Below are 27,001 nucleotides of genomic sequence, written 5' to 3' on the forward strand. Positions count from 1 at the left end.
GTTGTTACGTCGGTAAACTCCACGACCTTTATTCATGGGCACTTTAGAGGACTCAGAATATCCCAAAAGCTTCCAAAGTGTGATGCCAAAGGGTCCCGGGACATCACTGAACATGATCCACATTTGCGAACTTGGTAGAAACATTATGGTTTGTGGATATATGCAGGGTGGCCACCTCGGGAAAAAACCGGGAAAACCGGGAAAAACCCGGGATTTTTATCCACTGGGAAAAAACCGGGAAAAACTCGGGAATTCGACTGACAAACCGGGAAAATAATTTAAGTTTAATGTATACAATATGTTCTTTTCTCAAATAGAATATTATTCCTGTTATTCTAAATGAAGAATTCGCGAAAACTTGCATTTTTTTCCTCTACAGCAGCGGTTCTCAACCTGGGGTACATGTACCACGGGCGGTCTCAGGGGGTCCGGAAAAAACCCCAAACGAACTATTTAAGAGAAAAAAAAAACAAATTGATTTGAAGCAAAAGCTAACAACCATATTTTAGGTGCAGTGAATTACGGGCGAATTATTTTTGACCAATCAGAAAATGTTTAAAAAATATTTGAATGATAAACCTATAATTTGCATTCGTTAACAAATTTTAAGAATTTAAAGTAATGTGCACCGATTTAGAGTTTTATCTTTTTGTTTTTTTCTACGAATATTTGATTCAAATTTGTAAATTGTGCCAACCACCATTTAATTTAAAACATTCAAAATATTTGTAAAAAAAAAATCATATGTTTCATAATTTGGATATTGTCAATTCGACCTTTCTTTGCTCAAATATTAGTTTTGCATAAAATTAATATCAGGATTTTTTTTAATTTAAAGATCAAGATTTTTCCTTCAAAGAAAGCAGTAAAGAATTTTCTCAACCATTCGATTTTTGAAGATAAAAAACAATGATTTTTTATTGAAAAAAGCTACAACTTCAAAAAAATACTATTAAATAGCATGTTTAAATCTGAAATCGAAACAGTTTTTGAAAATCTTTTAAATGTATATTTTGGGCAGTTTAAAAAATGTCTGTTCCAAAAACAATTCGGTCATCATAAATTTATATAAAATTAAAAATAAAAAAAATATGGAAGAAAAAAAATAGAAAAAAAGTCACTGAAAATTTAATTTACAGAAAGAATATCTCCAAATTTATTGCCATTTTCAGCAGATGGTTTGAGAAATACAGAAATACATTTTATTTTGAAGCTTTACTAAGAAAAATGATTTGAAGAAATGTACATGGACGTTGTGTAAGGGGTAAAAAATAATAATTAAAGAACAAGCCATAGTTTCAACATTTGAATGCAAAAAGTGTTTAAAAATGCATTTTACACTAGTTCAGTTGTTTTGCAATCATTAGTCTTCAAAAAAATGTACGGAAAAAAACTTTTTGCGATATTGAAGTCCGAAAATTAAAAAAAAAATCAAAAGATTATTAAATCAACCCAAACATGCTTAAAAATGATTCCGAACGCAGGGGAATGTATTTTAAATAGATTTCAGCGGATTGCACTCAATTTTCCATTGAAATTTAGATGTTTTTTGAAAAAAAATATGGCCCCTGATTTTTCGGGGCAACTTTGAAGGGACGGACAACAACTTTAAATAAAATTCGTACCAGCCTTATGTGTTGTTGAAAAATCGCAGTAGATCATTTTTTATAATTTTTTACCATTTTGTGTTTTTCAGACATTTTTTTAATTAAAATTATACCGCTACCAATTTTTTTTTACATTTGTATGAAACATTTCCTGCACTACTGCCAAAGTGTATACATTTTTGTTTGGACTAATGATTCAAAAAGATTTTTTTTTTTGTTAAAAAGAAATTACTCACCAAAAAATAATAATTAATTCACAGAAATTGATAATTCTTGGAAGAATCGTTCTTCTTGAATACACAAAACCTTTTTTCAAAGAAACTTTACGAGCATTTATATAAATGTTGATAACAATGTATTTTTGCAAATCTTTTCTACAAAATTAATAAATTGTAAATGCCATTTCCTGCTTTCTAATAATAGTTTGTGTTATTCTAAAAAATAAAAATGATTTTTTATTTATTTTTAGTTTGTAAAATCTATAGAGCATGATGATGAAAAATCCCAATCATTAGGAAAATTAGAGGTTTGGATTATAAACAGATAAAAACGGCTTCGTTTTCAACTTACTTACTTTGTACTCAAGATATTTGAAAGCTTTCTTGAGGAACTCAAACTTTGAACCAAATGTATGCGTTCCAAAAGTATGTTGATACCAACGTTAGCCTAAAAAAACATTGTAATTTGGTTTAAAAACATTCCGGAAAATTCCTTCTGGTCTCGGGAGAAAACCGGGAAAAAACCGGGAAATTGAAAATCGAAATCTGGTGGCCACCCTGATATATGACAGAATGTAACCAACATTCATATGCTTAGAAAATCGTTGTAATCATAAATTGTATTGTATTTTTGAATATATTTTAAACTTTAAGGTATTTTTATGTTCTAGGTCGTTCAAATGGCCCTAAACTACCGTTTAAATCCTTTTTCCTAAATATAGAAAAACTCCTTAATAACAACATTGCCTGTACATGTTTTGTATATTCTTAAATCTTCATTTCAAATTTCAGCCAATTTGGTCCATCCCATCTCGAGATACCGTCAACTCGGTGTTTAGAGAAAATCGCTCTCAAAGTTTGACAGTCCGCTTTGCGCATGGCAAAATTTTGAGTTTAAATCGTCTCTAACTCAGTTTATTCATGAAATATCGTCATGAAATTATCAGGAGTGATTGAAAATCATCTTTTCAGAGGATTCAATAAATTTTCTGATTTATGAAATTTTACGATTTCTTACATGAATGTAACCCCTTAATTTACTTAGTGCAAGGTATAATTATGAATTGAATTGGTGTTTGACCAAACATAACAAAAAGATTTCCTTAAACGATTCCGCTCTTTTGCTGAACCCTGTTCAATCTTTTCCCTGGTATAACTCACACATCCACCGCAAAACGATTCTATTTACGCATTTATTCTTCATTACGCACGCCGCGCTACAAAACCTTGTCGCTCTCTCGGTTATATTTTTATATTTTTATTCTGCGATAATATTCGCGACAACATCATCCAACGGGTCCGGCTACAGCTTCGCCAGTCATCGCTCTCTCGTATCGAACGATGACGAGAAAGGGGGAAACAGTTGTTAAGTTGGGAACGTGCCCGTTAATTTGTCTTAACGTTGGTTAACAGGACTATTTTTTATTTAGAATTTTAAACTCAGTTTTTTTTTAAGTATAAAACTATGTAGAACTTTTATTTTGCCAAAAAATAATTTCAATGTAAGTTTAACTACAAAAAAGGACTCGAAGTCCCGTTAAAATTTCAAAATTAAATACAAGAATTGGCAGATGTTCCCTACAATACAATGAAAAACAAGACTCTCGTACCGGTAGGGAATGTGGGGCTACAAATGATCGACGAAACAGGACATTTAAAACCGGTAATTATCCTACACCGCTCTCACTGCCCAAACTGCTCTTGGTTTCTTTTCCAACAGATGCAGGATTCCCAATTTTGAGTTGAAAATCCCCTTATTCCCCAACCTGCGGTAAACCGTTCGTATTTTTTTTTTTTTTTGACGGTGATGGTGCTGGTGTGTATAAAACAAATGTAAAACGCGACCATCATCCAAACTTTTGTCAGTCGCCGGCCAGGTCACAGTGGGAGCAGATGTGAGATTGCCTTCTCGGTTGGAAAGAACTCCACGTGTCCGAAGCACCACCCTATTAGTGACTAGAGAAAAGAGTGACAAACATATTTTTGAGTGTTTTATAATGTCGGCCGATAAAGTCACCAACGGTAGTGAAAGGTAAGGTTAAACGTATTCAAAACACGTCAAATCGATACACTTGTTGTGCCATTCGAGGATTAATTATACTGACAGGTGAGCGAACAAGTGCATTCAGGGATTCCCAAATTACCGACCATAACACAGTGATCCTGCTGTACGAGACTGAAAGCGCCACTCTTTATTGCATCACAAATTGTATCTTGAGAAATTGCAAACATTGCTGCTTGTTAGTGATGATATGGCCGCTAGTAGATACTATTGCGTATATTGATATCAAAGAATGCTTCGTATTCAACACGGCTGGCTGATAATGGTGTATTATCAAGCAATCAATTGTGATACGCCGAACGACCGATATTGTAGTGTGGTTCAGAACATACAAAGACATTTTTTTATCGCTGCAACATTATACACAGAAAGCATTTAATAAGCATAGCATTAACGTGATTTAGTTGATGCTGTATGTGCCCAAAGCACTTAGTATTACTTTTGAAATCAATATTTTAAAACTAAGCTTTTAAATAATAAATTTAGCTCTAGTGCATTGTGATGGAATATACGTTGGAATCAATTCGATGTGATTTTGATTTTATACTAAGATTCGCAATTTTCAGTGTAAGAACGGGCCTTGACCGATCTTATGCACCAGGTTCCCGACGAACACGCACTGCCCTTACACCTACATCTCACCCTTGCTCTGAGTCAGTACGAGCAGCACGCTAGAACACGCTTTGAGTGTTCGTGCCAGGCATGCACACCTTCTTTTCCGGTTATGCATTTTAACTCGGCCGGGGGTGGTACATTACGTAGGGTTTGATGTAAGTATAAGCGCCTAACCATTTAGTGTGCCTATCAATTTTCATTAAAACAAAAACTGTTTTATTTTTAGTTTGAATTCAAAAAGTAATTGTTATTTACTGTGTATTGTTTTCTCCTGAAATCTCGCCTAATGTTGTGTCGTGTTAATCTGTTGCTATTTCTTCTGTCGAGGTGTTTTGTTACAATGTTATTTAAAAGTTTACCAAAAGTACAATAATGTTATGTGTGTGACTTTGACAAATCAATATATTGAGTAAGGACTCAAACCTTACTTGTTTGAAGAAAAGGGCGTAGATTAAAACAATAGAAAATAAAGGAAAGCATACTACATAAAGTTCGATACTGAAAGAATAATTGTATGTTGAAGGAAAGAAGAGTAAAAGCTGTATGAAGTAGATTAAAAATATAGGCAATAATTTATGAAAAATGCTATGTGATAAAAGATAAATAATATCATATAAGCTTACATCGCATTATTGACAACTTTAGGAGCCGATTAAAATAATATTTTAATAAATAAATAAGCCAATGAATTAAGATTGATATATTCTATGAACAGGAATTAACCCGAGAATTAACCTCGTTCGCATATTAAGGAGATCAGTTTTTGTTAGGGAAAACACAAATCAAAAAATCAAACCATCCACATTAACGATCCCCCGTTCTTTTGTGGTCTTTATTGCAAGTTTCTGCTCGAACCTAGGAGTCCGAAGGCTTGAATGGGGAGAGCACCCAAACCTCTTTCTACTCCAAGGAACCTTCCACCCCAGTGTTTGAACTGACGACCTTTGGATTGCGAGTCCAACCGCCGCCAGCGATTCCACCGGAGTAGGCTTGGTTTGGTGTGTTGTTTGTACTTATGCCATGGAAACGACTCCTACACCTGGAATGACTTAACGGCCTAACAACCAAGGCCGGGACCGACATTTTACTTCCTCATCCGCTGGAAGGTTGGAGCAGATGGGAATCGAACCCAGGATCATCCGCTTACAAAGCGGACAGCATAACCATTCGGCCACGCACTGCCACTGGGAAAACACATAACAGTTGAAACTGGCAAATACACCCAAAATTCAGAATCGAGATAATCGTTCTCTCAAAATTTATTGAGGGCTCAGTGCCAAATTCGATAGAATAATGGTACAGTCATCCCTCATATTCGGAACAGTTTACAGATCGGCCAATGTTCAACAAATCATATAAAATCGATAATTGAACATAATGATTTACTTTTACCTTTATGTGAAAGCTTTTCGTGCGATCTTTCGATTGATGTATAAACCGGCTGTACATTTTTACGTTTTATATCAAGTTTTCAAAGAAAAACATTGACCCTTGAAATCCACAAATTCGGAACACTTTTTTCTTACGATGAAAACAAACTTGTTTTTTCTCTCCAGGAGTACATATTTTTTACAAAATAATGACTTTGCACTCTGAAACCAACTAAACGCATGCTTAGTAATGTTTTATGAATGGTCTGATAACTTTTTTTTGTGAAAATATCAGTTAAATTCAGGTGTTCCACAATTGTGGGAGACACAAAAACATCCCACAATCATGGAACAGGCAATTTGGAGGCCGTGTTTTGGTGCTCTGGAGAAAATAGTCTGGAAATGCAGTTTTTGTTCAGAAAGCATTAATTTTACTGGTGGAATAGCAAGAGAGTGTCCAAATAAAGGCCCTAAAAATAGCAGGGTCGGCAGAAAAGTTGCATTTTGCATTCTATTGACAAATTACGACAAAAGTGTTCCGAATTTGTGGGTGTTCCGAATATGTGGGATGACTGTACCAACTTACACCATCATAACAAATGAGTTCATTCGTTAGTTGAATCAATAAATCTCCAACAAGTGTCATACATCGACTTCTGACTTCTCCTTGGTCACCAAGCTGTGGTGGCCGAGGCAGCTAAGCCATTGGATTGGTTTGTCAAAGGTTTCTAGTTCGATTCCCGTTGTCGACACTTATGGTTTTTTGTTTGACGGATGAACTTTTTCTGCAAATGAACCTCGAGAGAATAGTTCTATCGCCCATCTCGAGCTGTGTTCTCTGCGTCCGTGAATGGTACCACTATTCTCTCGACTCGAGACCATCATTCTCTCGGACTAGCGCTGCCAGTTTTGGGTGTAGAGTAGAGGAGACTTGAAAGATAAGTGAAACAGAACTAAAGTAGTTGGAGATAAGAAGAAGAGATACTCCGAGTTGCGATGTTCTAGGTACATCCACAACAGTTCGTTCAACATGCTGTGAATCAAAACAATACCTTCTACAATCACAAATGACTTCCCTTTCCCACATTGCCGCTTTATATTGTTATTCATGTTCTGCAAAGAAAGAGATGTTAGTAAAATATAAAAACTTTAAAATAACGATACAGTTACTTGCGGGAACCTGAGTGACATCAGGGTTTCTAATGTTGTTGCTGTTGTCTCCAGTGTGATAATATCACTCCGAAGTGGTTGTCGTGGTGCAATCGTTTTCCAGCCGTAGGCCAGACACGACATGAAAATGGAAACAAACAAAAACAAAACAAACCAAACAAAAAGATGCATTATTATATGAAAATAAGACAAACAAAGGATCATGCAACCAAAATAAAAGGGTGAATAGTAAACAGAAGCCGAATTAGAAAATCAGTTATACATAATAAAGAAATAGAAGATAGATAGTAGCTGAAAGTGGATAGAAGAGAAAACCCCGTATTGCGATGTATCAGGTACATCCACAACAGTTAACTCAACATGCTGTGAATCAAAACAATACCGTCTACAATCTTCCCTTCCCACATTGCGCATCCCTTTCTTTTGGCCGTCTCGACTCTGACCCTCGCTGGTCAAAGGTTTACGAGCCGTTTCCACATGCCACCAGCAAGGTCACGTGTTGTCATCATGATGACGAAACCAAGCCAACGTGGAGGTAAGAAAATGGGTAACTTGCAAGGAACCAGAGCAGCTGTTTTGACCAAGATCAACTAACAGCACTACGGATGTAGTTCCGCTCCTTCCAGGATGTTCCTCACCGGGTGTCAACCGAAAAGGTATTCTTTCACCCTTGGCCTGCGATTTTGATTTTATACTAAGATGTAACAAAAATGACTTTTTGGCGGGAAATCAGGGCTCCGGTGGGCGTAATGGACCCAAATCCCAAATATGAGCTTGATTGGAGACAGGAGACATCTGCAACTACCGCGGCATTGCAGCCCTCTGTGCCATGTCTAAGCTTTTTGAGGTTATCGTGCCTAACTTTTTTCAGCATAACTGTTCTTCTGGCATTGCTGACGACCAGCAGGGATTTCTCCCCAAAAGGTGACTTTGTGACCAGTGTTGAAATTTGAGCGAGAAGAAGGAAAGCATTGCTCATTCGTACTTTTTTTTTAATAATAATAATAATAATAAACTTTATTTCATTTCAATTCATATTGCATTCCATAATTCCCCTGGTGAACATTAGTTCTTTTAAAGGGTTTTTATGTTGTTGTGTTGTGTTGTGTTTTGTTGTGTCGGAGAGAGAGGAATACTTCTCGCGAGAGCGCGAGAATACCAACACTGCTTGTGACTTCTGTTTCCACAATACAATGAGCAATTCAAAATGGGTACCAGCAGGGATGCCACATTTGAAGATTTTCGAGCACAGGCTCAATGCTCAAACGTATTGTTTTGCCACGTTATTCGGTGATTTTTAATTAAATGAACAATGTTTTGCTTCTTTTGCCAAAAACAGATTTGTAAAATATTATTTTGCCATCAAGTTAAACTCATTTGCGTTTTTGTGATGTGCCCGAAAATCTTCAAAATCTGGCATGCCTGGGTACCAGGTCGATGCGGTCTACACCGACCTCTCTGCAGCTTTCGATAAGATTGATCATCGAATCGTAATCGCAAAACTTCGCCGTATCGGCTTACACGGGACTTTCCTTGACTAGGTTTATTCCTATGTACCTAACCAGAAGATCGATGCAGGTGAAAATTTTGAATAGCCTTTCGTTAACATTCTTTGTGACATCCGGAGTACCTCAGGGCAGCCACTTAGGTCCATTCATATTTCTGCTCTATATCAATGCTCATCAATGCTCTATATTGCCGGGACTAGTGGCGTAGGAGTAAGCGTGATTGCCTCTCACCCAGTCGGCTTGGGTTCGATCCCAGCCGGTCCCGGTGGCATTTTTTCGAGACGAGATATGCCTGATCACGCGTTCCGTCGGACGGGGAAGTGATTGTTGGCCCGGTGGCTCGAAGTGGCAATCAAAGACAAGCCCACAAGATTACTTCCGTTATATCAGCTTCACGAGCCAATCTGATTAAAGTGATGCCACTATCAACCAGACTCGGCAACTAAGTCAGCTTAATCTATCTACAGTGAGTCAAATATTTGTCCGTACCCCCCCGTACGGAAAATGTTTGTGATATAAAAGTACATAGAATTCGACTAAAGTACCATGTTTTATACATCAATCGACGCGAATGTCCTCTTGAAAACACTGTCATTTGATTTGCAAAAAAACTTTTTCTAAAAAAATACAAAAATAGTTTACTGAAAAATTTCAAAAAAAGAGGTCAAATAATTGTCCGTACCCCTAATAAAAGTACAAAATCTGATCGATTTAAGTGAATTCATTTATGAAATGTTGTTTCTGTGTCAAATACTAGTACCTCTAGCTAGTTTGTGACAACTTTGAACTTCTGATAACTTTGTTTAGTTAGTTTATATTAAAAATTGGTTTAAATTTAGTTTTTTTAGGTAAAACTTATGAAAACATTAGTTTATAAACAACTATTTTTACAAAATTGCTATTTTATGTTGTAAGAGTCTCTATTGAACAAGTTTGAACAATATTTGTTCAAAATATACATTGTTTTCATCTTTTTTTATTGATATTTTTCGACCAGAAATACTGTTTCGGAACAATACCGGTAAACAATCCGGATTGTCCCGGAACCGGTTTAACCCCTCGGGGGGAAATTTTGTGGTGGTCAGATAGAGGACAAAAAAAACCCACCTCTTGCAATTTGAAGCATCCAATTTCGTCCACTACAGCCCGATTACGAGTCCCTAGTCTGAAATTTGAAATTTTTACTTTTCGTGCCGAGAATTTCTGTACCGTCCTGGGTCAGAATGTTTTGCTTGGGGAATTTGAAAATTTCAAATTTCAGACTAGGGACTCGTAATCGGGCTGTAGTGGACGAAATTGGATGCTTCAAATTGCAAGAGGTGGGTTTTTTTTGTCCTCTATCTGACCACCACAAAATTTCCCCCCGAGGGGTTATATCGGTTCCGGTACAATCCGGATTGCTCAACGGTATTGTTCCGAAACAGTATTTTTGGTAAAAAAATGTCAATAAAAAAGATGAAAACAATGTATATTTTGAACAAATATTGTTGAAACTTGTTCAATAGAGACTCTTACAACATAAAATAGCAATTTTATAAAAATAATTGTTTATTAGCTAATTTTTTGATAAGTTTAATTTAAAAACACTAAATTTTAACCAAAGTTGTCACAAACTGGTTAGAGGTACTAGTATTTGACACAGAAACAACATTTCATAAATGAATTCACTTAAATCGATCAGATTTTGTATTTTTATTAGGGGTACGGACAATTATTTGACCTCTTTTTTTGACTTTTTTCAGTGAACTATTTTTGTATTTTTTTAGAAAAAGTTTTTTGCAAATCCAATGACAGTGTTTTCAAGAGGACATTCGCGTCGATTGATGTATAAAACATGGTACTTTAGTCGAATTGTATGTACTTTTATATCACAAACATTTTCCGTACGGGGGGTACGGACAAATATTTGTCTCGCTGTATATGGCGCTCGCCAAATCTCGCAGTCCACTGAATTGGCTCATTCTTCAGATTCTCACCATTATCAATTTAAATGTACGTGTGTTTCGCCCAAAACCGCGCTGTTATCTCTGTTGTTGGCAAAACGAAATAGAGCTCGCAATTCGAGCTGTGTATTTTTGGTATTCCGATTGAGCTTCTTTAATTTACTCAAATGCCTTTGAATACCCCCCTCGTTACAGGTCATCGCATCAAAATTTAGCACGATTATACCTCACTTATCACATCGTTTAATTCTACGCAGGGCGGTCGGTGACGATGGCTTCCGCGCGCAACCGACGGGATTTGCAACCAAGGCGATCCACGTGGCCCAGGATCCGGAACAGTGGAAAAGCATGGCGGTGGTGCCACCAATCAGCATGAGCACTACCTTCAAGCAACATGGTCCGGCACAACATGCGGTAGGTTCTCTACTACCGATGAAAAACATTCAATAAACTGTAACAATCTTCCTCAGGGTTTCGAGTACGGCCGCAGCGGAAACCCAACCCGTGACGTTCTGGAGCGCTGCCTGGCCTCGCTGGACAACGGCAAGTACGGACTCACGTTCTCGTCCGGGCTGGGCGTGACCACCACGATCATAACGATGCTCAGTGCCGGTGACCACGTCGTAGCCGGAGATGATCTGTACGGTGGAACGAATCGGCTCTTGCGGCAGGTCGCGATGAAGATGAACATCGCGGTGGACTTTGTGGACACCACCGACCTGGCCAAGGTGGAAGCCGCCATCAAGCCAAACACCAAGCTGTTCTGGCTGGAAACCCCGACGAACCCGCTACTGAAGGTCGCAGATATCGAGGCGGTGTGCAAGATTGCCCACAAGTTCCCAGGGGTGAGGAATCCTGATTTTTGCGTTGCGTTGCATTTCTCAGTAATCGATGCCTTTTTTGTCTTGTTATTAGGTTGTGGTTGTTGTGGACAATACGTTCCTCTCGGCTTACCTGCAGCGGCCGCTGGATTTGGGTGCCGACGTTGTAATGTACTCGCTGACCAAATACATGAACGGACATTCCGACGTTATCATGGGTGCTGCAGTCATGAACGATGAAGCCCTATACGAACGGCTCAAATTTCTCCAGAACGGTAATGGTTCATTGGATTTTGGATGATACAAAAGTGAAATGTGTAACATCGCTTTTTTTCTCTCTTCTAGCCGCCGGAATCGTGCCTTCACCCTTCGACTGTTACCTAGTTAACCGTAGCTTGAAGACCCTGGCATTGCGCATGGAGCGCCACAAGTCCAACTCGCTGGCCGTGGCCAAATTCCTGGAAGCACACTCTAAAGTTGAACGTGTGCTGCACCCGGGCCTGCCCAGCCATCCCCAGCACGAACTGGCCAAGAAGCAAACCTACGGCCACAGTGGCATCATGTCATTCTACATCAAGGGAGGACTGGACGAGTCTTCGGCGTTCCTGAAGGCGTTGCAAGTATTTACCCTTGCAGAAAGTTTGGGAGGGTACGAAAGTTTGGCTGAGCTGCCTTCCGTTATGACGCACGCATCGGTTCCGGCGGAGCAGCGCGCCCAGCTGGGCATCACCGACGGACTCGTTAGAATATCGGTGGGACTCGAAGACGTCGATGACCTTATTGTGGATCTGAAGCAAGCTTTGGAGAAGGTCTAGTTTTGGAACATATGTGTGTTTTTTTTAATCCTCATAACGAAAATAAATGTTTGTCTTGATTTTGTCCAAAACAAAATACGAAGTTTTAGCAGGGATTTCGGATTTTTCAAACTCAAAAACCTCTATCAAGTATCACAAACATCATTTTAATCAGCGGTCAGACTTCCGCGAGACTAGATTCAGCTCTCACATATTGTACAGCATTCCGGATGCAACCTGTTTGGTTTTCTCCAAGCCAACCAGAATCTCGCCAAGCTTGAGAGCAAAGTCAAACGCGGTAGCGGGTCCGCGACTGGTCACGAGATTCCCATCAACCACGACCGTCTTGTCGTCGATGTATCTTTTTGATTGAAAGAAATATTAAGGTGTTTCAACTTTTGAAACCAACACTAGAGAAAGACTTACTTGTACTTGCCAGAGAGCTGATCCTTGAAGGAAGGATACGATGTCAGCGATTTGCCGAGAGCGATAGAATGAGTCAGCAGAACCGTCGGAGCTACAAAAAACTCTCTTTAGTAACAGTCTTACAAAACTGACATAGGTACCCTCAAAGGCTTACCGGCGCAGATAGCGGCAATCAGTTTTCCGTTAGATTCAAATGACTTCAGAACCTCACCCAGTTTGGAAGATTCGGACATGGCCTTGGAGCCACCCAAGCCTCCCGGCAGAGCGATCGCATCAAAGTCTTCCTGCAAGAGTATTTTGAGAATGTTTAGCTGACTGATATACATTCAGATAGTTGAATCTTCATTTGGATATTCCTACGGATATCCAAAATTTGGAGCTCTATTATCAATCCTTTCTCCTAACTGTGCATAATTTTAGGATAAGATCGGGAGACTTCTAACTTCTACTTCTAGAAAATCAGTGCCAAGAGGGGAATAGATCGAAAAAGGTTGAGAACCACTGCTTCAGAGAGTACGACCAGGGTTGCCAGGTTGCCAGATAAATCTGGGAATGCCAGATTTTTCAAGTGTCAGCCAGAATAAAGATTCATCCTTCTCTGTGCCAGATATTGACAGATTTTGCCAGATTTTTCACTTTATGGCCATTTTGAACAACTTTTTGATTAAAATGAACGAATTTAATTTAAATTCGAAAAATTTAGAATGTGTTTTTATAAAAGAAAATGGCAATTCATCAATTTTGTGGCCATAAAATCAGTCAAACCATCTAAATTCTACAAACTTTTTAATTAATCCATAAGTTCCTTCCCCTTCGCCATTCAAAATTGTTAGATTTTGGTCTGCCAGATTTTTCCAGATTTTTTAGCGATACTTTGCCAGATTTTTAAAATTTTGACCTGGTAACCCTGAGTACGACACTGATCACTGATCAGCACTGATCTTTGGGGATTTGGACCGCAAAAGCTTAATACTTTTATGAAGATGTTGGTATTGGACATACCTCTAAATTTACTAATAGTATTTGTAATCGAGCAGATATCTTTCGATAATTAATTCGTTCAGTGTTTGACTCTACTTCCGTGTATGCCCACCCGTTCCTCTAATTACTGGAGAACCATTTGACCATTGACCAGGAACAATTCATAAATAGCTACAAACCTTGACCGCTTCCTCAAGCGTGGTATCGGCGTTGATTACGACATCCCGGGAGCATTTGACCGTGGTGTCGCCCAGACCGGCCACAGTTACGGTGACCTACCAAATGTGGCAAAGAATAGAAACAAGTAAGAAATGCATAAAAAGGTGACCTTCGGAGAAGCAATTTTTGAAAATTTTCTTACGCCGCACCGTCTCAGCACATCAACGCAAATCACAAACTCCATCTCTTCGGCGCCATGCGGCAGCAACATTAGCAGCTTTTTCGACATTTTTAAGCGGTTATTTGGTTGAAAAAAAGCGAAATTTGTGGACCTGCAAACTATGCCGGCTGAACTCAGTGCAAACTTCTTTGACGTTTTAGCTTGTTTTTTGCATACACTTTCAGAAAAAGCAAACCACAACAAATCAAATCAACTTTGGGTAAAGAGAACGATAGCTGCTTCTACAATTTAGCAAAGTTTATCGAACACTCCCGCTTAACAGTGCACACGTCACAAGACTGTCAACGTCGTCTCTGTTTTGTCATCACAGCACAGTTTTGCTTGTTGAGTTTTCCCTTGGCAGAAGGAAACTGTTTTGTGTGCAGTGATCTCTCGGGCTGACAGGGCAAAGCGAAAAAACGGTAGGTGAAAATTCAGACGTGCGCATTGATTTTCCATTTTCCTCGGCAGGCCAAAAGTAGTAGAAATTGGCTGTCGGTCAGATATTGAACGAAATTGTACCGTTTCGTTACAGTCAACCCGTCGCCAACTGGGTCGAAATTGTGCTGCAAGTTGTTGCCGATTTCAGCCAAATCGAGGTGAGTACGATAAAGAGTGACTTCATCCAGAAAAAGACCTGCGATATATCGCGAGAAACTCCTGCACAGAAATCCTGAATCGCACCACAAAATATCGATTTTTCATTCTGCTCTAATATTTCAGGAAAAGGGAATTGTTCCTGTGTTGAAATTTTTCTCTGAAATACATTTTTGTCATTGACCTGCCGTTTTAATCCGTAAACACTATCACGATGGCTGTAAGTTCTACTTTTCTGTGAACGTTTAATATCAAATAATAAACATTCTAAATCATGTTTGCAATTATTTTCAGATGATGAAAGCCACCAAGTGTCCCACGGACGAACTTTCGCTCAAGAACAGAGCGATCGTCAACAGCTCGGATTTTACGGAAGACATTAAGTAAGTAAAACTTAGTTAATTTGCTGGGTTCCCAATCTCACCCCCCAGACCCAATGTCACCCCTGATGACGGTAATAATAACTTAACAGTTCAAGCATGCCTTTTCCACTCCACTGTGTTCTGGATCTTTGATATCCCATTTGAGATGGGGTGAGGGCAGTCTCCTCTTCACTGTATAATTTAGCCACAACGATTTTCAATCAAAATTATAGGGTTTTCCCGATAAATCGTTTTTGAATAGCTGTTTCCCCTAGCCTTTTCCGCTGATATATAACCATCGTTAACGTCGCCTAGATGAATAAGGCATGTTTATAACGTAACTAACATTTTGGATTTTTTAGACCCGCTTTGTAACACTCTTCCTAAATTGTATTGAGGGTAGCACAGCCGTCTACAACCCTGCCCCCGACCAAAGTCGGGGAGTGAGGCGATTAAATTTAAAAAATTGAAATTATAAGCCATGGTATTAACACTTGAGCAATTCTCTACGAAATCGGTCTTTTTTCTTCAATTTTAATTTTTGTATTTTTTAATCCGACTGAAATTTTTTTGGTGCCTTCGGTATGCCCAAAGAAGCCATTTTGCATCATTAGTTTGTCCATATAATTTTCCATACAAATTTGGCAGCTGTCCATACAAAAATGATGTATGAAAATTCAAAAATCTGTATCTTTTGAAGGAATTTTTTGATCGATTTGGTGTCTTCGGCAAAGTTGTAGGTATGGATACGGAAAAAAAAAATACACGGTAAAAATAATTTGGTGATTTTTTTATTTAACTTTTTATCACTAAAACTTGATTTGCAAAAAACACTATTTTTAATTTTTTTTATTTTTTTATATGTTTTAGAAGACATAAAATGCCAACTTTTCAGAAATTTCCAGGTTGTGCAAAAAATCTTTGACCGAGTTATGAATTTTTTAATCAATACTGATTTTTTCAAAAAATCTAAATTTTGATCGCAAAAATTTTTCAACTTCATTTTTCGTTGTAAAATTGAATTTGCAATCAAAAAGTACTTTAGTGAAATTTTGATTAAGTGCACCGTTTTCAAGTTATAGCCATTTTTATGTAACTTTTTTCAAAATAGTCGCAGTTTTTCATTTTTTTAAATTAGTGCACAAGTTTGACCAATTTTGAAAAAAATATTTTTGAAAAGCTGAAAAAATTCTCTATATTTTGCTTGTTCGGACTTTGTTGATACGACCTTTAGTTGCTAAGATATTGCAATGCAAAGGTTTAAAAACAGGAAAATTGATGTTTTCTAAGTCTCACCCAAACAGCCCACCATTTTTCATTGTCGATATCTCAGCAAGTAATGGTCCGATTTTCAATGTTAAAATATGAAACATTTGTGAAATTTTCCGATCTTTTCGAAAACAATACTTTCATAATTTTCAAATCAAGACTTACATTTCAAAAAGGCCAAACATTTAATATTACGCCCTTTTAAAATGTTAGTCTTGGTTTAAAAATTTTGAAAATATTTTTTTCGAAAAGATCGGAAAATTTCACAAATGTTTCATATTTTAACATTGAAAATCGGACCATTACTTGCTGAGATATCGACATTGAAAAATGGTGGGCTGTTTGGGTGAGACTTAGAAAACATCAATTTTCCTGTTTTTAAATCTTTGCATTGCAATATCTTAGCAACTAAAGGTCGTATCAACAAAGTCCGAACAAGTAAAATATAGAGAATTTTTTCAGCTTTTCAAAAATATTTTTTTCAAAATTGGTCAAACTTGTGCACTATTTTTAAAAAATGAAAAACTGCGACTATTTTGAAAAAAGTTACATAAAAATGGCTATAACTTGAAAACGGTGCACTTAATCAAAATTTCACTAAAGTACTTTTTGATTGCAAATTCAATTTTACATCGAAAAATGAAGTTGAAAAATTTTTGCGATCAAAATTTAGATTTTTTGAAAAAATCAGTATTGATTAAAAAAATCATAACTCGGTCAAAGATTTTTTGCACAACCTGGAAATTTCTGAAAAGTTGGCATTTTATGTCCTCTAAAACATATCAAAAAATAAAAAAAAATAAAAATAGTGTTTTTTTGCAAATCAAGTTTTAGTGATAAAAAGTTAAATAAAAAAATCATCAAATTTTTTTACCGTGTATTATTTTTTTCAGTGTAGTCCGTATCCATACCTACAACTTTGCCGAAGACACCAAATCGATCAAAAAATTCCTTCAAAAGATACAGATTTTTGAATTTTCATACATCATTTTTGTATGGACAGCTGCCAAATTTGTATGGAAAATTATATGGACAAACTAATGATGCAAAATGGCTTTTTTGGGCATACTGAAGGCACCGAAAAAGTTTCAGTCGGATTAAAAAATACAAAAAAAAAACGAATGACCGAAATCCTAGAGAACTGCTCACTTGATTTAAAAAATTGTTTTTCAATACATTTTACACCAACCCAGTTGTTTTGTAATTATTATTTTTCCAAATATTTAAGTTTTGACGATATTTTTTCTCAAAAAACACGTTTTGCGGTACTGAACATCGGAATTTTACAAATATTCTAAATTGAAATTGAAGGGTAGAGGGAGGAGGCGACATGAACTTTGAAAAATATTTATGGCAATTAGAGGCCAGTATTTCAATTAAAAATATTTAAAAATATGTGCAAATGGGTAGAGAAGAGAGCAAAGCTCGAAGAGGAGAGAGAGAGAGAGAAAACTCCGTGTTTCGCTCTCTCCCTGCTCGCGTCTCTTATCGTGCGCTTTTATGACGCCTGTCTTAAAGCTTTCATGCACACCCTGAACTCACACATTCATACCGTCGATCATTGATAAATGAGAGGGCTTTCAATGTATTTCTTGGATGCGTGCATGGAGAAAGCCGAACAGGTTGCCAGCTGCTTGGGAGATTTTGCAGCGCGCGTTGGATTTTCTTCGAGCGCTCTATGATTGAATGCTTGAATGATTGAACGTCGCAGAACGGGGTTTTTATCCTTTCCATTTCCAGCTACCATCTATCTCCTGTTTTAATTTGCTCTACTGATTCGTACTTCTTCACTAATTCTTCTGTTTACCATTTGGTTTTAATTTTATCATCTCTTGATTCGTTATCTCTTAATGCTTGTCACTTTTTATTCCAAATAATGCTGCTTTAACAAACTGTGTGTTTTCTTTAAAATAAACCTTCCCCTAATGTACTAGTAAGACCAAGTCTATTTATCATTTGCCTATTCTTTGTTGATTTACTTCTTTATTTATTTATTTGCATATATTTTTTTCTTTTTATCTTGCCCATCATAACCTGATAAAAAGTTGTAAACTAACAGGCTCTCGTCACAAATAAACAAACAATTACAATTACAACAATAATCTAAGCTTGTTTGTTATCTCTATTTATTAACTATTGCCTATTTCTACATCTACTACATCAAGCTTATTCTTTTTTATTTATTTTTTAACATACAATTATGATTTTCTTACTATTGCTTCTTTATAAAGTATATTCTCCTTTACTGTCTATTGTTTTCTAACAAGTGAGGTTCGAGCCCTTACTCAATTGGGTCCTAAAATGAAGCTTAGATTGCTGATATTATTGTTTACAGCGATAAAGCTTATTTTTCTGTGTACAATGACCCATTGTACGACCATAAGGATTTAAAATGGATTTTTAAATCAATTTTGAAGAATTAACCTCGCGGTCCTTCTTGACAGAAAAGCTCCTGCTTGACAGCTCGTTCCAAGGGGACCATAGTTGATCCATCGAAAAAATGTTGTCTTGTCAAAAAAAAATTGCATTAAAATGAAAACAACTGATCAGAAATGGTTTTTAATCGTGTTTTTTACCGTTGTACATAAAAATTGACATAGGGCTTTAGTACCCAATTTATGGAATGATTGAAGGGTTAACACAAATACTTCTATTGTACTTTTGGTAAACTTTTGAATAACATGCTTAGGTCAAAAAAAATTGTAACAAAACACCACGACATAAGAAATATCAACAGATAAACACGACTTAACATTTGGGAATATTTCAGGAGAAAACAATACACAGTAAAATAACAATTAGTTTTTGAATTCAAACTAAAATAAAACAGTTTCTGCTTTAATGAAAGTTGATAGGCACACTATAGATGGTTAGGCGCTTATACTTACATCAAACCCTACGTAATGTACCACCCCCGGCCGAGTTAAAATGCGTAACCGGAAAAGAAGGTGTGCATGCCTGGCACGAACACTCAAAGCGTGTTCTAGCGTGCTGCTCGTACTGACTCAGAGCAAGGGTGAGATGTAGGTGTAAGGGCAGTGCGTGTTCGTCGGGAACCTGGTGCATAAGATCGGTCAAGGCCCGTTCTTACACTGAACATTGCGAATTGCGAATTGCCTTTTGGGCCTCAAAACAATCCCATAAAATTTGGAACCGATCGATGGAAAACCAAACAACAGCGAGTTTTAGAGAATATTTTAAATTGAAATGCAATTGTGTCGGTTTAAAAAATTTTAGAAACCGAAAAATCTTGTGCTAAAAAATCCTTCTTCAGAATCAGATCAGAAACTCATAGCGGCGACGGCAACTTTGTGAAGTACACTCAACCCCCGGTGGTTGGTCACTTTTTCGTTTAACACTTTTTTAGTTTGTACCCCGTTGGTTGGTCAAAGTCAAAATAAAAAGTGACGAACTGTCACCTTTTACACGGCGCTCACGCACACTATCAAAGCAAATGTTTGTTTGTGTGTGTGAACTCCGTGTAAAAAGGGTGTCAAACTAAAAAATGACCCCGTTCGTTTGACAACAGTTGGTGTCAAACCATCGAGGTTTGAGTGTAGTTACCGGAACGAATTACGGGCGATTTAGAGTCGCGAGTGTTCAAAATTGTCTGGTTGATCCATCCTTTCGCCATTCTGAAATGTCAAAAAAAATCACCCTAGCATCTTACGTGAAAACCATTGAAAAATTACAGATGAGTTCCATTAGAATTTCTTATGAAGTCCATAGTCTATCTACAGTGGACCAAGTACATAAGTAAAGTTTAGTTATAACAATATGAATTTATAGTGACGGTCATAAGAGTGTCTATGAAAATTGTGAGATGCTAGTGGACAGGCCTGCAAAAAGTTTCCAATCCAGCGTACACATGAAGCAAATGTCAGTTCTCTGCTAGCATGTGACTGCAAGCCTACTGTGTCTATTCAACCACTGCCGCCTGACTTGTGCCGGTCGGCTGCTGGAGAATGAGAGACGTGAAAAAATGAGCTACACTCACTCAATTCGTGTCATATGACTGACTCGTAAAATCTTCTTTAAACTCTATTCTGACATTTTCAAACAATTGAATGGTTGTAGACTGTGCAAAACACTTGAAACAACCATAATTCGCAATTTCTAAATTTTCAGTGTAAGAACGGGCCTTGACCGATCTTATGCACCAGGTTCCCAACGAACACGCACTGCCCTTACACCTACATCTCACCCTTGCTCTGAGTCAGTACGAGCAACACGCTAGAACACGCTTTGAGTGTTCGTGCCAGGCATGCACACCTTCTTTTCCGGTTACGCATTTTAACTCGGCCGGGGGTGGTACATTACGTAGGGTTTGATGTAAGTATAAGCGCCTAACCATCTATAGTGTGCCTATCAACTTTCATTAAAGCAAAAGTTTGAATTCAAAAACTAATTGTTATTTACTGTGTATTGTTTTCTCCTGAAATCTTCCCTATTGTTGAGTTGTGTTTATTTGTTGCTATTTCTTTTGTCGCGGTGTTTTGTTACAATATTTTGGTCCTAAGCATTTTAGAAAGTTTTTCAAAAGTACAATCGTAATATTTGTGTTAATCCTTTAATTATTCCATAAATTGAGTAAAGGCTAGAACCTCACTTGCTTAAGTAAAAGGTGAAATTTCAAAACAATGGACAGTGAAGGAATATACTATGTAAAGAATCAATAGTAAAAGAAAGATAGTAATTTATGAAGTAGATAAAGAAATTAACAATAGTTAATAAATAGAGGTGACAAACAAGCTTAGATTGTATTGAGGGCAATTTACAGGGAAGATGAGAAATTATTCAAATATATAAATAAAGAAAAGGCACATGATAAACAAAATTGACATCGCTGCCAAGTTAAGGGAAAGCAGACAGTTTGTTACAGCAGAATCAATTGGTAAATAGAGTGGAAAAGCGTTGAGAAATAAGAGAATCAAATAAGTAAAATCGAAATCAAATGGAGAATAGTAAACAGTGCCGTTTTAGAAAATCAGTAAACAAAATAAACAGAAGATAGCTGTTAGCTGAAATGGAAAGAAGAGAAACCCCGTTCTGCGATGCTCAGGTACATCCACAGCAGTTGACTCAACATATTGCGAATCAAAACAATACCGTCTACAATCACAAATTACATCCCTTTCCCACATTGTCGCGCCCCTTTCTTTTAGCCGTCTTGACTCTGACCCTCGCTGGTCAAAGGTTTACGAGTCGTTTCCACAGGCCACCAGCTAGGTTACACCTTGTCATCATGATGACTAAACCAAGCCAACGTGGAGGTAAGAAAATAGGACACTTGCAAGGAACCAGAACCATGCTGTTTTGTCCAAACAGCACTACGGATGTAGTTGGGCTCCTTCCGGGATATTCCTAGCCTGGGTGTCAACCGACAAGTATTATCAGTATCATGCACCCTTGGCCTGCTAAAACAACCATAACTTATATTCAAAATTACATTTCAACGCATAAATACGAACTTTTTGTGTAAAAACTTGTTTCTTTATGTGTGTGCGTGCAACGTCGAATGAGCGTTGGTCGACTACACCCTTACCAAAAATCATGATTTTTTGAGTTCCAAATCCCACTTTTCATACGAATTTTTCAGTTCAACCCATACAACCATTTTTATGGTTGTAGTACCTGAACTCTAAAAATCGTATGAAAAGTGGGATTTGGAACTCAAAAAATCATGATTTTTGGTAAGCCTCGCAATGCAGCTGCTCAATGAGCTAGGGCACTCACGACTGCGCCGGGTTTGTTTATGTCACGGTTTTGCGGTTCAGTGAATGAATCTCAAAAATTCGTGTCAGCGTCGCCGATTTTCGCGTCATGACCCCTGACATTTTCAGCACTGCTAGTGGATACTCAAATCAGACAGCACATAAGATGTAGACTTATGAAAATCTTACATTCTTTTTCCTCAGTGCACACATACGGCAAAATGTTCATTATACGAAATGACCTTCGGTGAAATTTACCAGTAATTTATGTAATTTTTAGGCAGTGCAGATTACAAATAGATAATAACAATGTTTTACAGTAGCAGCACTAAAGCTAACTTTTTTGGCCAACCCTTCCAGGTACATCGACGTATCGACCGCACCCGGTGCGCATTTCATCTTTTCGGTGGAGCGCTGCCACGACGTGCCGAATTACTGCATCGGCTTTTCGCTGCTGCAGCGCAAGTGGGCAACTCTGTCAATTAATCAGGACATATCTGTGAAACCTTTTAACTTTGAGCGTACTTCGGAAGTTTTGACCAACGTTTCGATCGAGGTGGACTTTCTGCAGAAGAAGACGACCACGCTGGAGCCGTACGATAGCGACCAGATGGCAAAGGATTTTATTCTGCAATTTTCCGGACTGGCGTTGACCGTTGGTCAGCCGCTGGTGTTTAGTTTCATGGATAAGAAGTTGCTTGGGCTGTGCGTGAAGTCGCTCGAGGCGATCGATGCCAGCGCCAGCATGCAAGGCGACAAGGGCAAGGCCGAGCCGAGGAAGACGCAATTTGGCCGGTTGCTGGGCAATACGACGGTAACGTTTGAGAAGGCGGAGAATTCGTCGCTGAATTTGGTTGGTAAAGCCAAGGGCAAGGTGGTGCGGCAGTCGATCATCAACCCGGACTGGGACTTTGGAAAAATGGGCATCGGTGGTTTGGACAACGAGTTCAACGCCATCTTCAGGCGTGCATTCGCTTCGCGAGTCTTTCCACCGGAGATTGTGGAACAGCTGGGATGTAAGCACGTGAAGGGTATTCTATTGTACGGCCCGCCCGGAACCGGTAAGACCCTGATGGCTCGCCAGATTGGTAACATGTTGAACGCCCGCGAGCCGAAGATCGTCAACGGTCCGCAGATTTTGGACAAGTACGTCGGCGAGTCGGAAGCTAACGTTCGTCGTCTGTTTGCTGACGCCGAGGAGGAGGAGAAGCGGCTCGGTCCCAACAGCGGACTGCACATCATCATCTTTGACGAAATCGATGCCATCTGTAAGGCGCGAGGCAGTGTTGGCGGCAACAGCGGAGTGCACGATACAGTGGTGAACCAGCTGCTGGCCAAGATTGACGGTGTCGAGCAGTTGAACAACATTCTCGTTATCGGCATGACCAACAGACGGGACATGATTGACGAGGCCTTGATGCGTCCGGGTCGACTCGAGGTGCAGATGGAGATCAGTTTACCTGATGAGAAGGGTCGCTTCCAGATCTTGAACATCCACACGAGGCGCATGCGTGAGTTTAAGAAGATTAATCCCGATGTGGATAATAAGGTTTGTAGACTTGGTAATTGAAGAGGAATTTTGTAATATCTTGAACTTATTTCAGGAACTGGCAACGCTAACGAAGAACTTCAGCGGTGCCGAACTGGAAGGTTTGGTCCGTGCCGCTCAGTCTACGGCCATGAACCGCTTGATCAAGGCCGCCTCGAAGGTCGAAGTCGACCCCGAAGCCATGGAAAAGCTGCTGGTGAACCGTTCCGATTTCCTGCACGCCCTCGAGAACGACATCAAACCGGTAAGTTTGAATTTTCGTTGCCCGATTGAAATCCGTCGTATTGTACACTTTGCAGGCCTTTGGAACGGCGCAAGAAGCGCTTGAGAGTTACCTTATCCGCGGTATCGTCAACTGGGGTCTTCCGGTGGCACACGTGCTGGAGGATGGCGCCCTGTACACCCAGCAGGCACGCGCATCCGAGAGTTCCGGACTGGTGTCGATCCTGCTGGAGGGACCACCCAACTCGGGCAAGACGGCGTTGGCCGCCCAGCTCGCCAAGATGTCCGACTTTCCGTTCGTCAAGGTGTGCACGCCGGATGAGATGGTCGGTTTCACCGAGAATGCCAAGTGTCTGCAGATTCGGAAGGTGGGAACGCTTCGTCGACACTTGATTGACCTCCGACTAACTTTTACTTTTTCACGCAGTACTTTGACGATGCGTACCGTTCGACGCTCAGCTGTATTCTGGTGGACAACATCGAACGGCTGCTGGATTACGGTCCGATTGGGCCGCGGTACTCTAACTTGACGCTGCAGGCCCTGCTGGTTCTGCTGAAGAAGCAACCGCCCCGCGGCAAGAAGCTGCTCATTCTGTGCACCACCAGTAGAAGGTAGGTAGTAGAAGGTTGTTGTGTAACTTGACGGTTTTACTCCAAGTTCCCGATGAACACAGCGCAATGTTTTCAGTTGAAGGTGCGCCTCAAGTGCGTCAACTGTGAAGGCAATCGCACCAGCAATTACCACGGATGCGTCGCACGAAAGTTGTCATTTTATAGTTCCACTTCCATTCTTTTCTATTCTACAGACAAGTGCTAGAAGACATGGAAATGCTGTCGGCGTTCACGGCCGTCCTGCACGTCCCGAACCTGTCCCAGCCGGAGCACATTCTTTCGGTGCTGGAGCAGGAATCGGACGTATTCAGCAAGTCCGATCTGTCCACCATCTACAAGCGCATGAAGGGTCACAAGTAAGTTTACTTCTATTACTGAGTTTAAGAGTTGATGTCAATTTGGCCATCATTCTTCCTCGCAGGGTCTTTGTCGGCATCAAGAAGCTGCTCGACCTGATCGACCTGTCGCGGCAAACCGAACCGCAGCAGCGAGTGAACAAATTCCTCACCAAACTGGAGGAGGAAGGAGCGCTCGATGCTGGAACTTCCATCCACTAACTTATAACCGGAGGGTAGCTATGGGATCTAAGTATTATCTCTTTCAACGACACATTTTAAAAGGACAACTTCGTCTTTGCTCTATAGCTGACTTGGGCTTACACAGTCAGATTATGCTAATAAGATGTTTCTTTTAGCAACTCATCTTAAGAATATTAAAAAAAGAGCGGTTGCGCCGAAAATGCTATCAATTAAACAGGCTAATGTTGTTATATATACAAAACAAAAATTTAGAAAGGAAACAAATAATTACAACTACACCACAGGCCACCAAGAGGATATTGATATTTACAGATTTTCTTCTACGCTAAATTAGTGTTGCTGCATTTTCCAATAGTCTTAGCTAGAGACATACAGAGAGTCTGCAACAGAAAAAAAGAGGCATCATCTATCTCTTTGGTTTCGTTCACCGTACAACAAGCAAGTCAGAGATGATCATCATCGATGCAGAGCGCGAATAAAATGGTTCTTATTTTGTTCAACTCGAAACTCCAAAAAGCCTTTGTTCTTAATCTTCTAGATGTGTGTTGTGTGCGCGTAACTTTTTGTTATTTAATTGTAAGTTTACTGTCGTGTAGAAAACAAAGCAAACAAAACGCGACTGCGTGAACTACCTTACGCAATCGCACCTGAGTTACCCTTCGTGAATGGAAATAATGAATAAAAAGAATACCAATTGTAATTTTAACAAATGCGCTAGTTAAAGAGAGTAGAAACTCGCCCATTTTGCTTCTCCTCACAGACGCCCATCCTGATTCTATTTGACGCACTTGTTTTGTTTAACAGAAGAAGATAAAAAAACACGCAATAACGTCGATCGGTTATGAACCTGGTTGAGACACGATCATTACAGATAGTTTCTCTTGTTGCAGCAAACGCGCATTGTGCGTAAAGTTTAAATTTTTAGCCAAATCAGTTGTACATTCCATGAAAGCTTGTTGCTTACATACTGAGTTTATTAGAAATCATTTATGGAAAAGGAAAGAGGCAAGGTGATTATTGTGTGCATGAATAGTGGACAGATAATTACAATAACGCTACATGTTGAGATTAGGTAGAGTCGGCGTCACTGAATTTCTTTGAGCAAATCTGGGAAACCGTGTTTAGTTGGCGATTAGCTAAAACTTTATTTAATTCATTAGTTTGGATACAATCATAGTAGTAGCTTTACTTACAATTTTTCAGTATGCGAATTACTTTTTAACCAACTTCTACGTTAATTCTCAAATGGCATCGGCTTGGCCGGATCTTTGTCGTACTTGTGAATTCTGGTCGTTTCTTTTGCCTTTCTATCGATCTTCTTTTCTCTACTTTTTACTTCTCCTTTCTACATTTCCAATAGTTGGTAATGCCCTTAAGAAAGATTTGTTCCCACTCGGCTAAACCTGTAGTGGAACGTTATTCTCGTCGCAACATTCTCCCCCCGGTAATACGACCTGATCAGAGGAGTGTTACAAAGAAACTTATTTGCTAGAGAATAATTATTGAACAAGCGTCTTGTTCCCATATACACACCACCCTAATGCACAGCTGAAAGCTATTGGTTCTCCTACTTTCCCTGCACGCACTTCTGTTGGTGCTGTTAGGTGTGTGTTGGTCAGTCCAATCAGTAGGCGCGGCCTAGCATGTTGGTAACCTTTTATATCTGTTTTCCTCAAGTGACAAAATGTTTGCTTCAATTTCTTTGCACTAATGCTTTGCTTAGGCATGCAAAGTTTCGTTTGAGTATGTACGTTAAACAATGAATATTTTTTGGTTTCATTGATACCCGAGATTTGAAAACCCATGCTCCGAGAATTTGTATTCTGAGCTTTCGTCCCATCCACCCACTGCATACTGAAGTCTTCAACTGGACCGTCAAGCTGTAACTCTTCAGCTAGACTGCTTTCCACCATCGTCGCTGTTGATCCCTCGTCGATAAACGCATACGTGTCCACTGTCTTGGATTTCCCGTACAATCGTACCGGAACATATTTCAGACCAGCAGAAATCTCCGTTTTCGACGACGTGAAACATGCTCCAGATGTCGAAGGTGGATTCTGCAGCGCTGTATGCAGTAGTCGGTGATGTTTCAGACCGCATCCATCAATTCCACAAGCTGTAGCGGTCTTGCAGGGCCACGGCAGATGTCTGTTCAGGCAGCTAGGACACAGCTGCGCTCTGTTTACGTTGTCCCAGCGTTCACTGACCGGCATTGTTTTGAACACTGCACAGTACTGAGACCG

At 39.1% G+C, this 27,001-nt stretch overlaps 3 protein-coding genes across 4 annotated transcripts; 2 read left to right on the top strand and 1 right to left on the bottom strand.

The window, feature by feature from the left end:
• The first annotated feature begins 3,666 nt into the window (after positions 1–3,666).
• Positions 3,667–12,205, top strand: LOC120418082 (cystathionine gamma-lyase-like). Its single transcript, XM_039580340.2, has 5 exons — positions 3,667–3,857; positions 10,751–10,907; positions 10,964–11,338; positions 11,409–11,589; positions 11,660–12,205. Exons 1-5 carry the CDS (start codon positions 3,823–3,825, stop codon positions 12,127–12,129), a joined length of 1,218 nt encoding a protein of 405 aa, XP_039436274.1. The 5' UTR covers positions 3,667–3,822; the 3' UTR covers positions 12,130–12,205.
• A 49-nt stretch (positions 12,206–12,254) lies between these two features.
• LOC120418083 (protein dj-1beta-like) lies at positions 12,255–14,061 on the bottom strand. Its single transcript, XM_039580341.2, has 5 exons — positions 13,877–14,061; positions 13,695–13,790; positions 12,689–12,818; positions 12,535–12,625; positions 12,255–12,469 (listed from the first exon to the last, which is right to left on the bottom strand). Exons 1-5 carry the CDS (start codon positions 13,961–13,963, stop codon positions 12,316–12,318), a joined length of 558 nt encoding a protein of 185 aa, XP_039436275.1. The 5' UTR covers positions 13,964–14,061; the 3' UTR covers positions 12,255–12,315.
• Positions 14,062–14,223: 162 nt separating this feature from the next.
• LOC120418081 (vesicle-fusing ATPase 1-like) lies at positions 14,224–25,818 on the top strand. Of its 2 annotated transcripts, XM_039580337.2 has the most exons (10): positions 14,224–14,316; positions 14,430–14,493; positions 14,618–14,711; positions 14,786–14,874; positions 22,197–23,385; positions 23,441–23,629; positions 23,685–23,975; positions 24,035–24,219; positions 24,414–24,575; positions 24,641–25,818. In XM_039580337.2, exons 3-10 carry the CDS (start codon positions 14,706–14,708, stop codon positions 24,774–24,776), a joined length of 2,247 nt encoding a protein of 748 aa, XP_039436271.1. In that variant the 5' UTR covers positions 14,224–14,316; positions 14,430–14,493; positions 14,618–14,705; the 3' UTR covers positions 24,777–25,818. The 2 variants fall into 2 exon arrangements, with proteins under 2 accessions (XP_039436271.1, XP_039436272.1); XM_039580338.2 differs by lacking the exon at positions 14,224–14,316 and having other exon boundaries at positions 14,338–14,493.
• Positions 25,819–27,001: the final 1,183 nt, after the last annotated feature.

The sequence above is a fragment of the Culex pipiens genome, chromosome 1 (genome assembly GCF_016801865.2).
Source record: "Culex pipiens pallens isolate TS chromosome 1, TS_CPP_V2, whole genome shotgun sequence".
In the NCBI taxonomy this organism is placed as follows: Eukaryota; Metazoa; Arthropoda; class Insecta; order Diptera; family Culicidae; genus Culex; species Culex pipiens.

Coding starts and splice junctions, on each gene's coding strand:
- LOC120418082 (XM_039580340.2), top strand. CDS start 3,823: ATGTCGGCCGATAAAGTCACCAACGGTAGTGAAAG. Junction 3,858..10,750: donor GTCACCAACGGTAGTGAAAG/GTAAGGTTAAAC, acceptor AATTCTACGCAG/GGCGGTCGGTGACGATGGCT. Junction 11,590..11,659: donor GCTCAAATTTCTCCAGAACG/GTAATGGTTCAT, acceptor TCTCTCTTCTAG/CCGCCGGAATCGTGCCTTCA.
- LOC120418083 (XM_039580341.2), bottom strand. CDS start 13,963: ATGTCGAAAAAGCTGCTAATGTTGCTGCCGCATGGCGCCGAAGAGATG. Junction 12,819..13,694: donor CGCTTGAGGAAGCGGTCAAG/GTTTGTAGCTAT, acceptor ATACTCTTGCAG/GAAGACTTTGATGCGATCGC. Junction 12,470..12,534: donor CAGCTCTCTGGCAAGTACAA/GTAAGTCTTTCT, acceptor TCAATCAAAAAG/ATACATCGACGACAAGACGG.
- LOC120418081 (XM_039580337.2), top strand. Junction 14,875..22,196: donor GATTTTACGGAAGACATTAA/GTAAGTAAAACT, acceptor CAACCCTTCCAG/GTACATCGACGTATCGACCG. Junction 23,630..23,684: donor TCGAGAACGACATCAAACCG/GTAAGTTTGAAT, acceptor TACACTTTGCAG/GCCTTTGGAACGGCGCAAGA.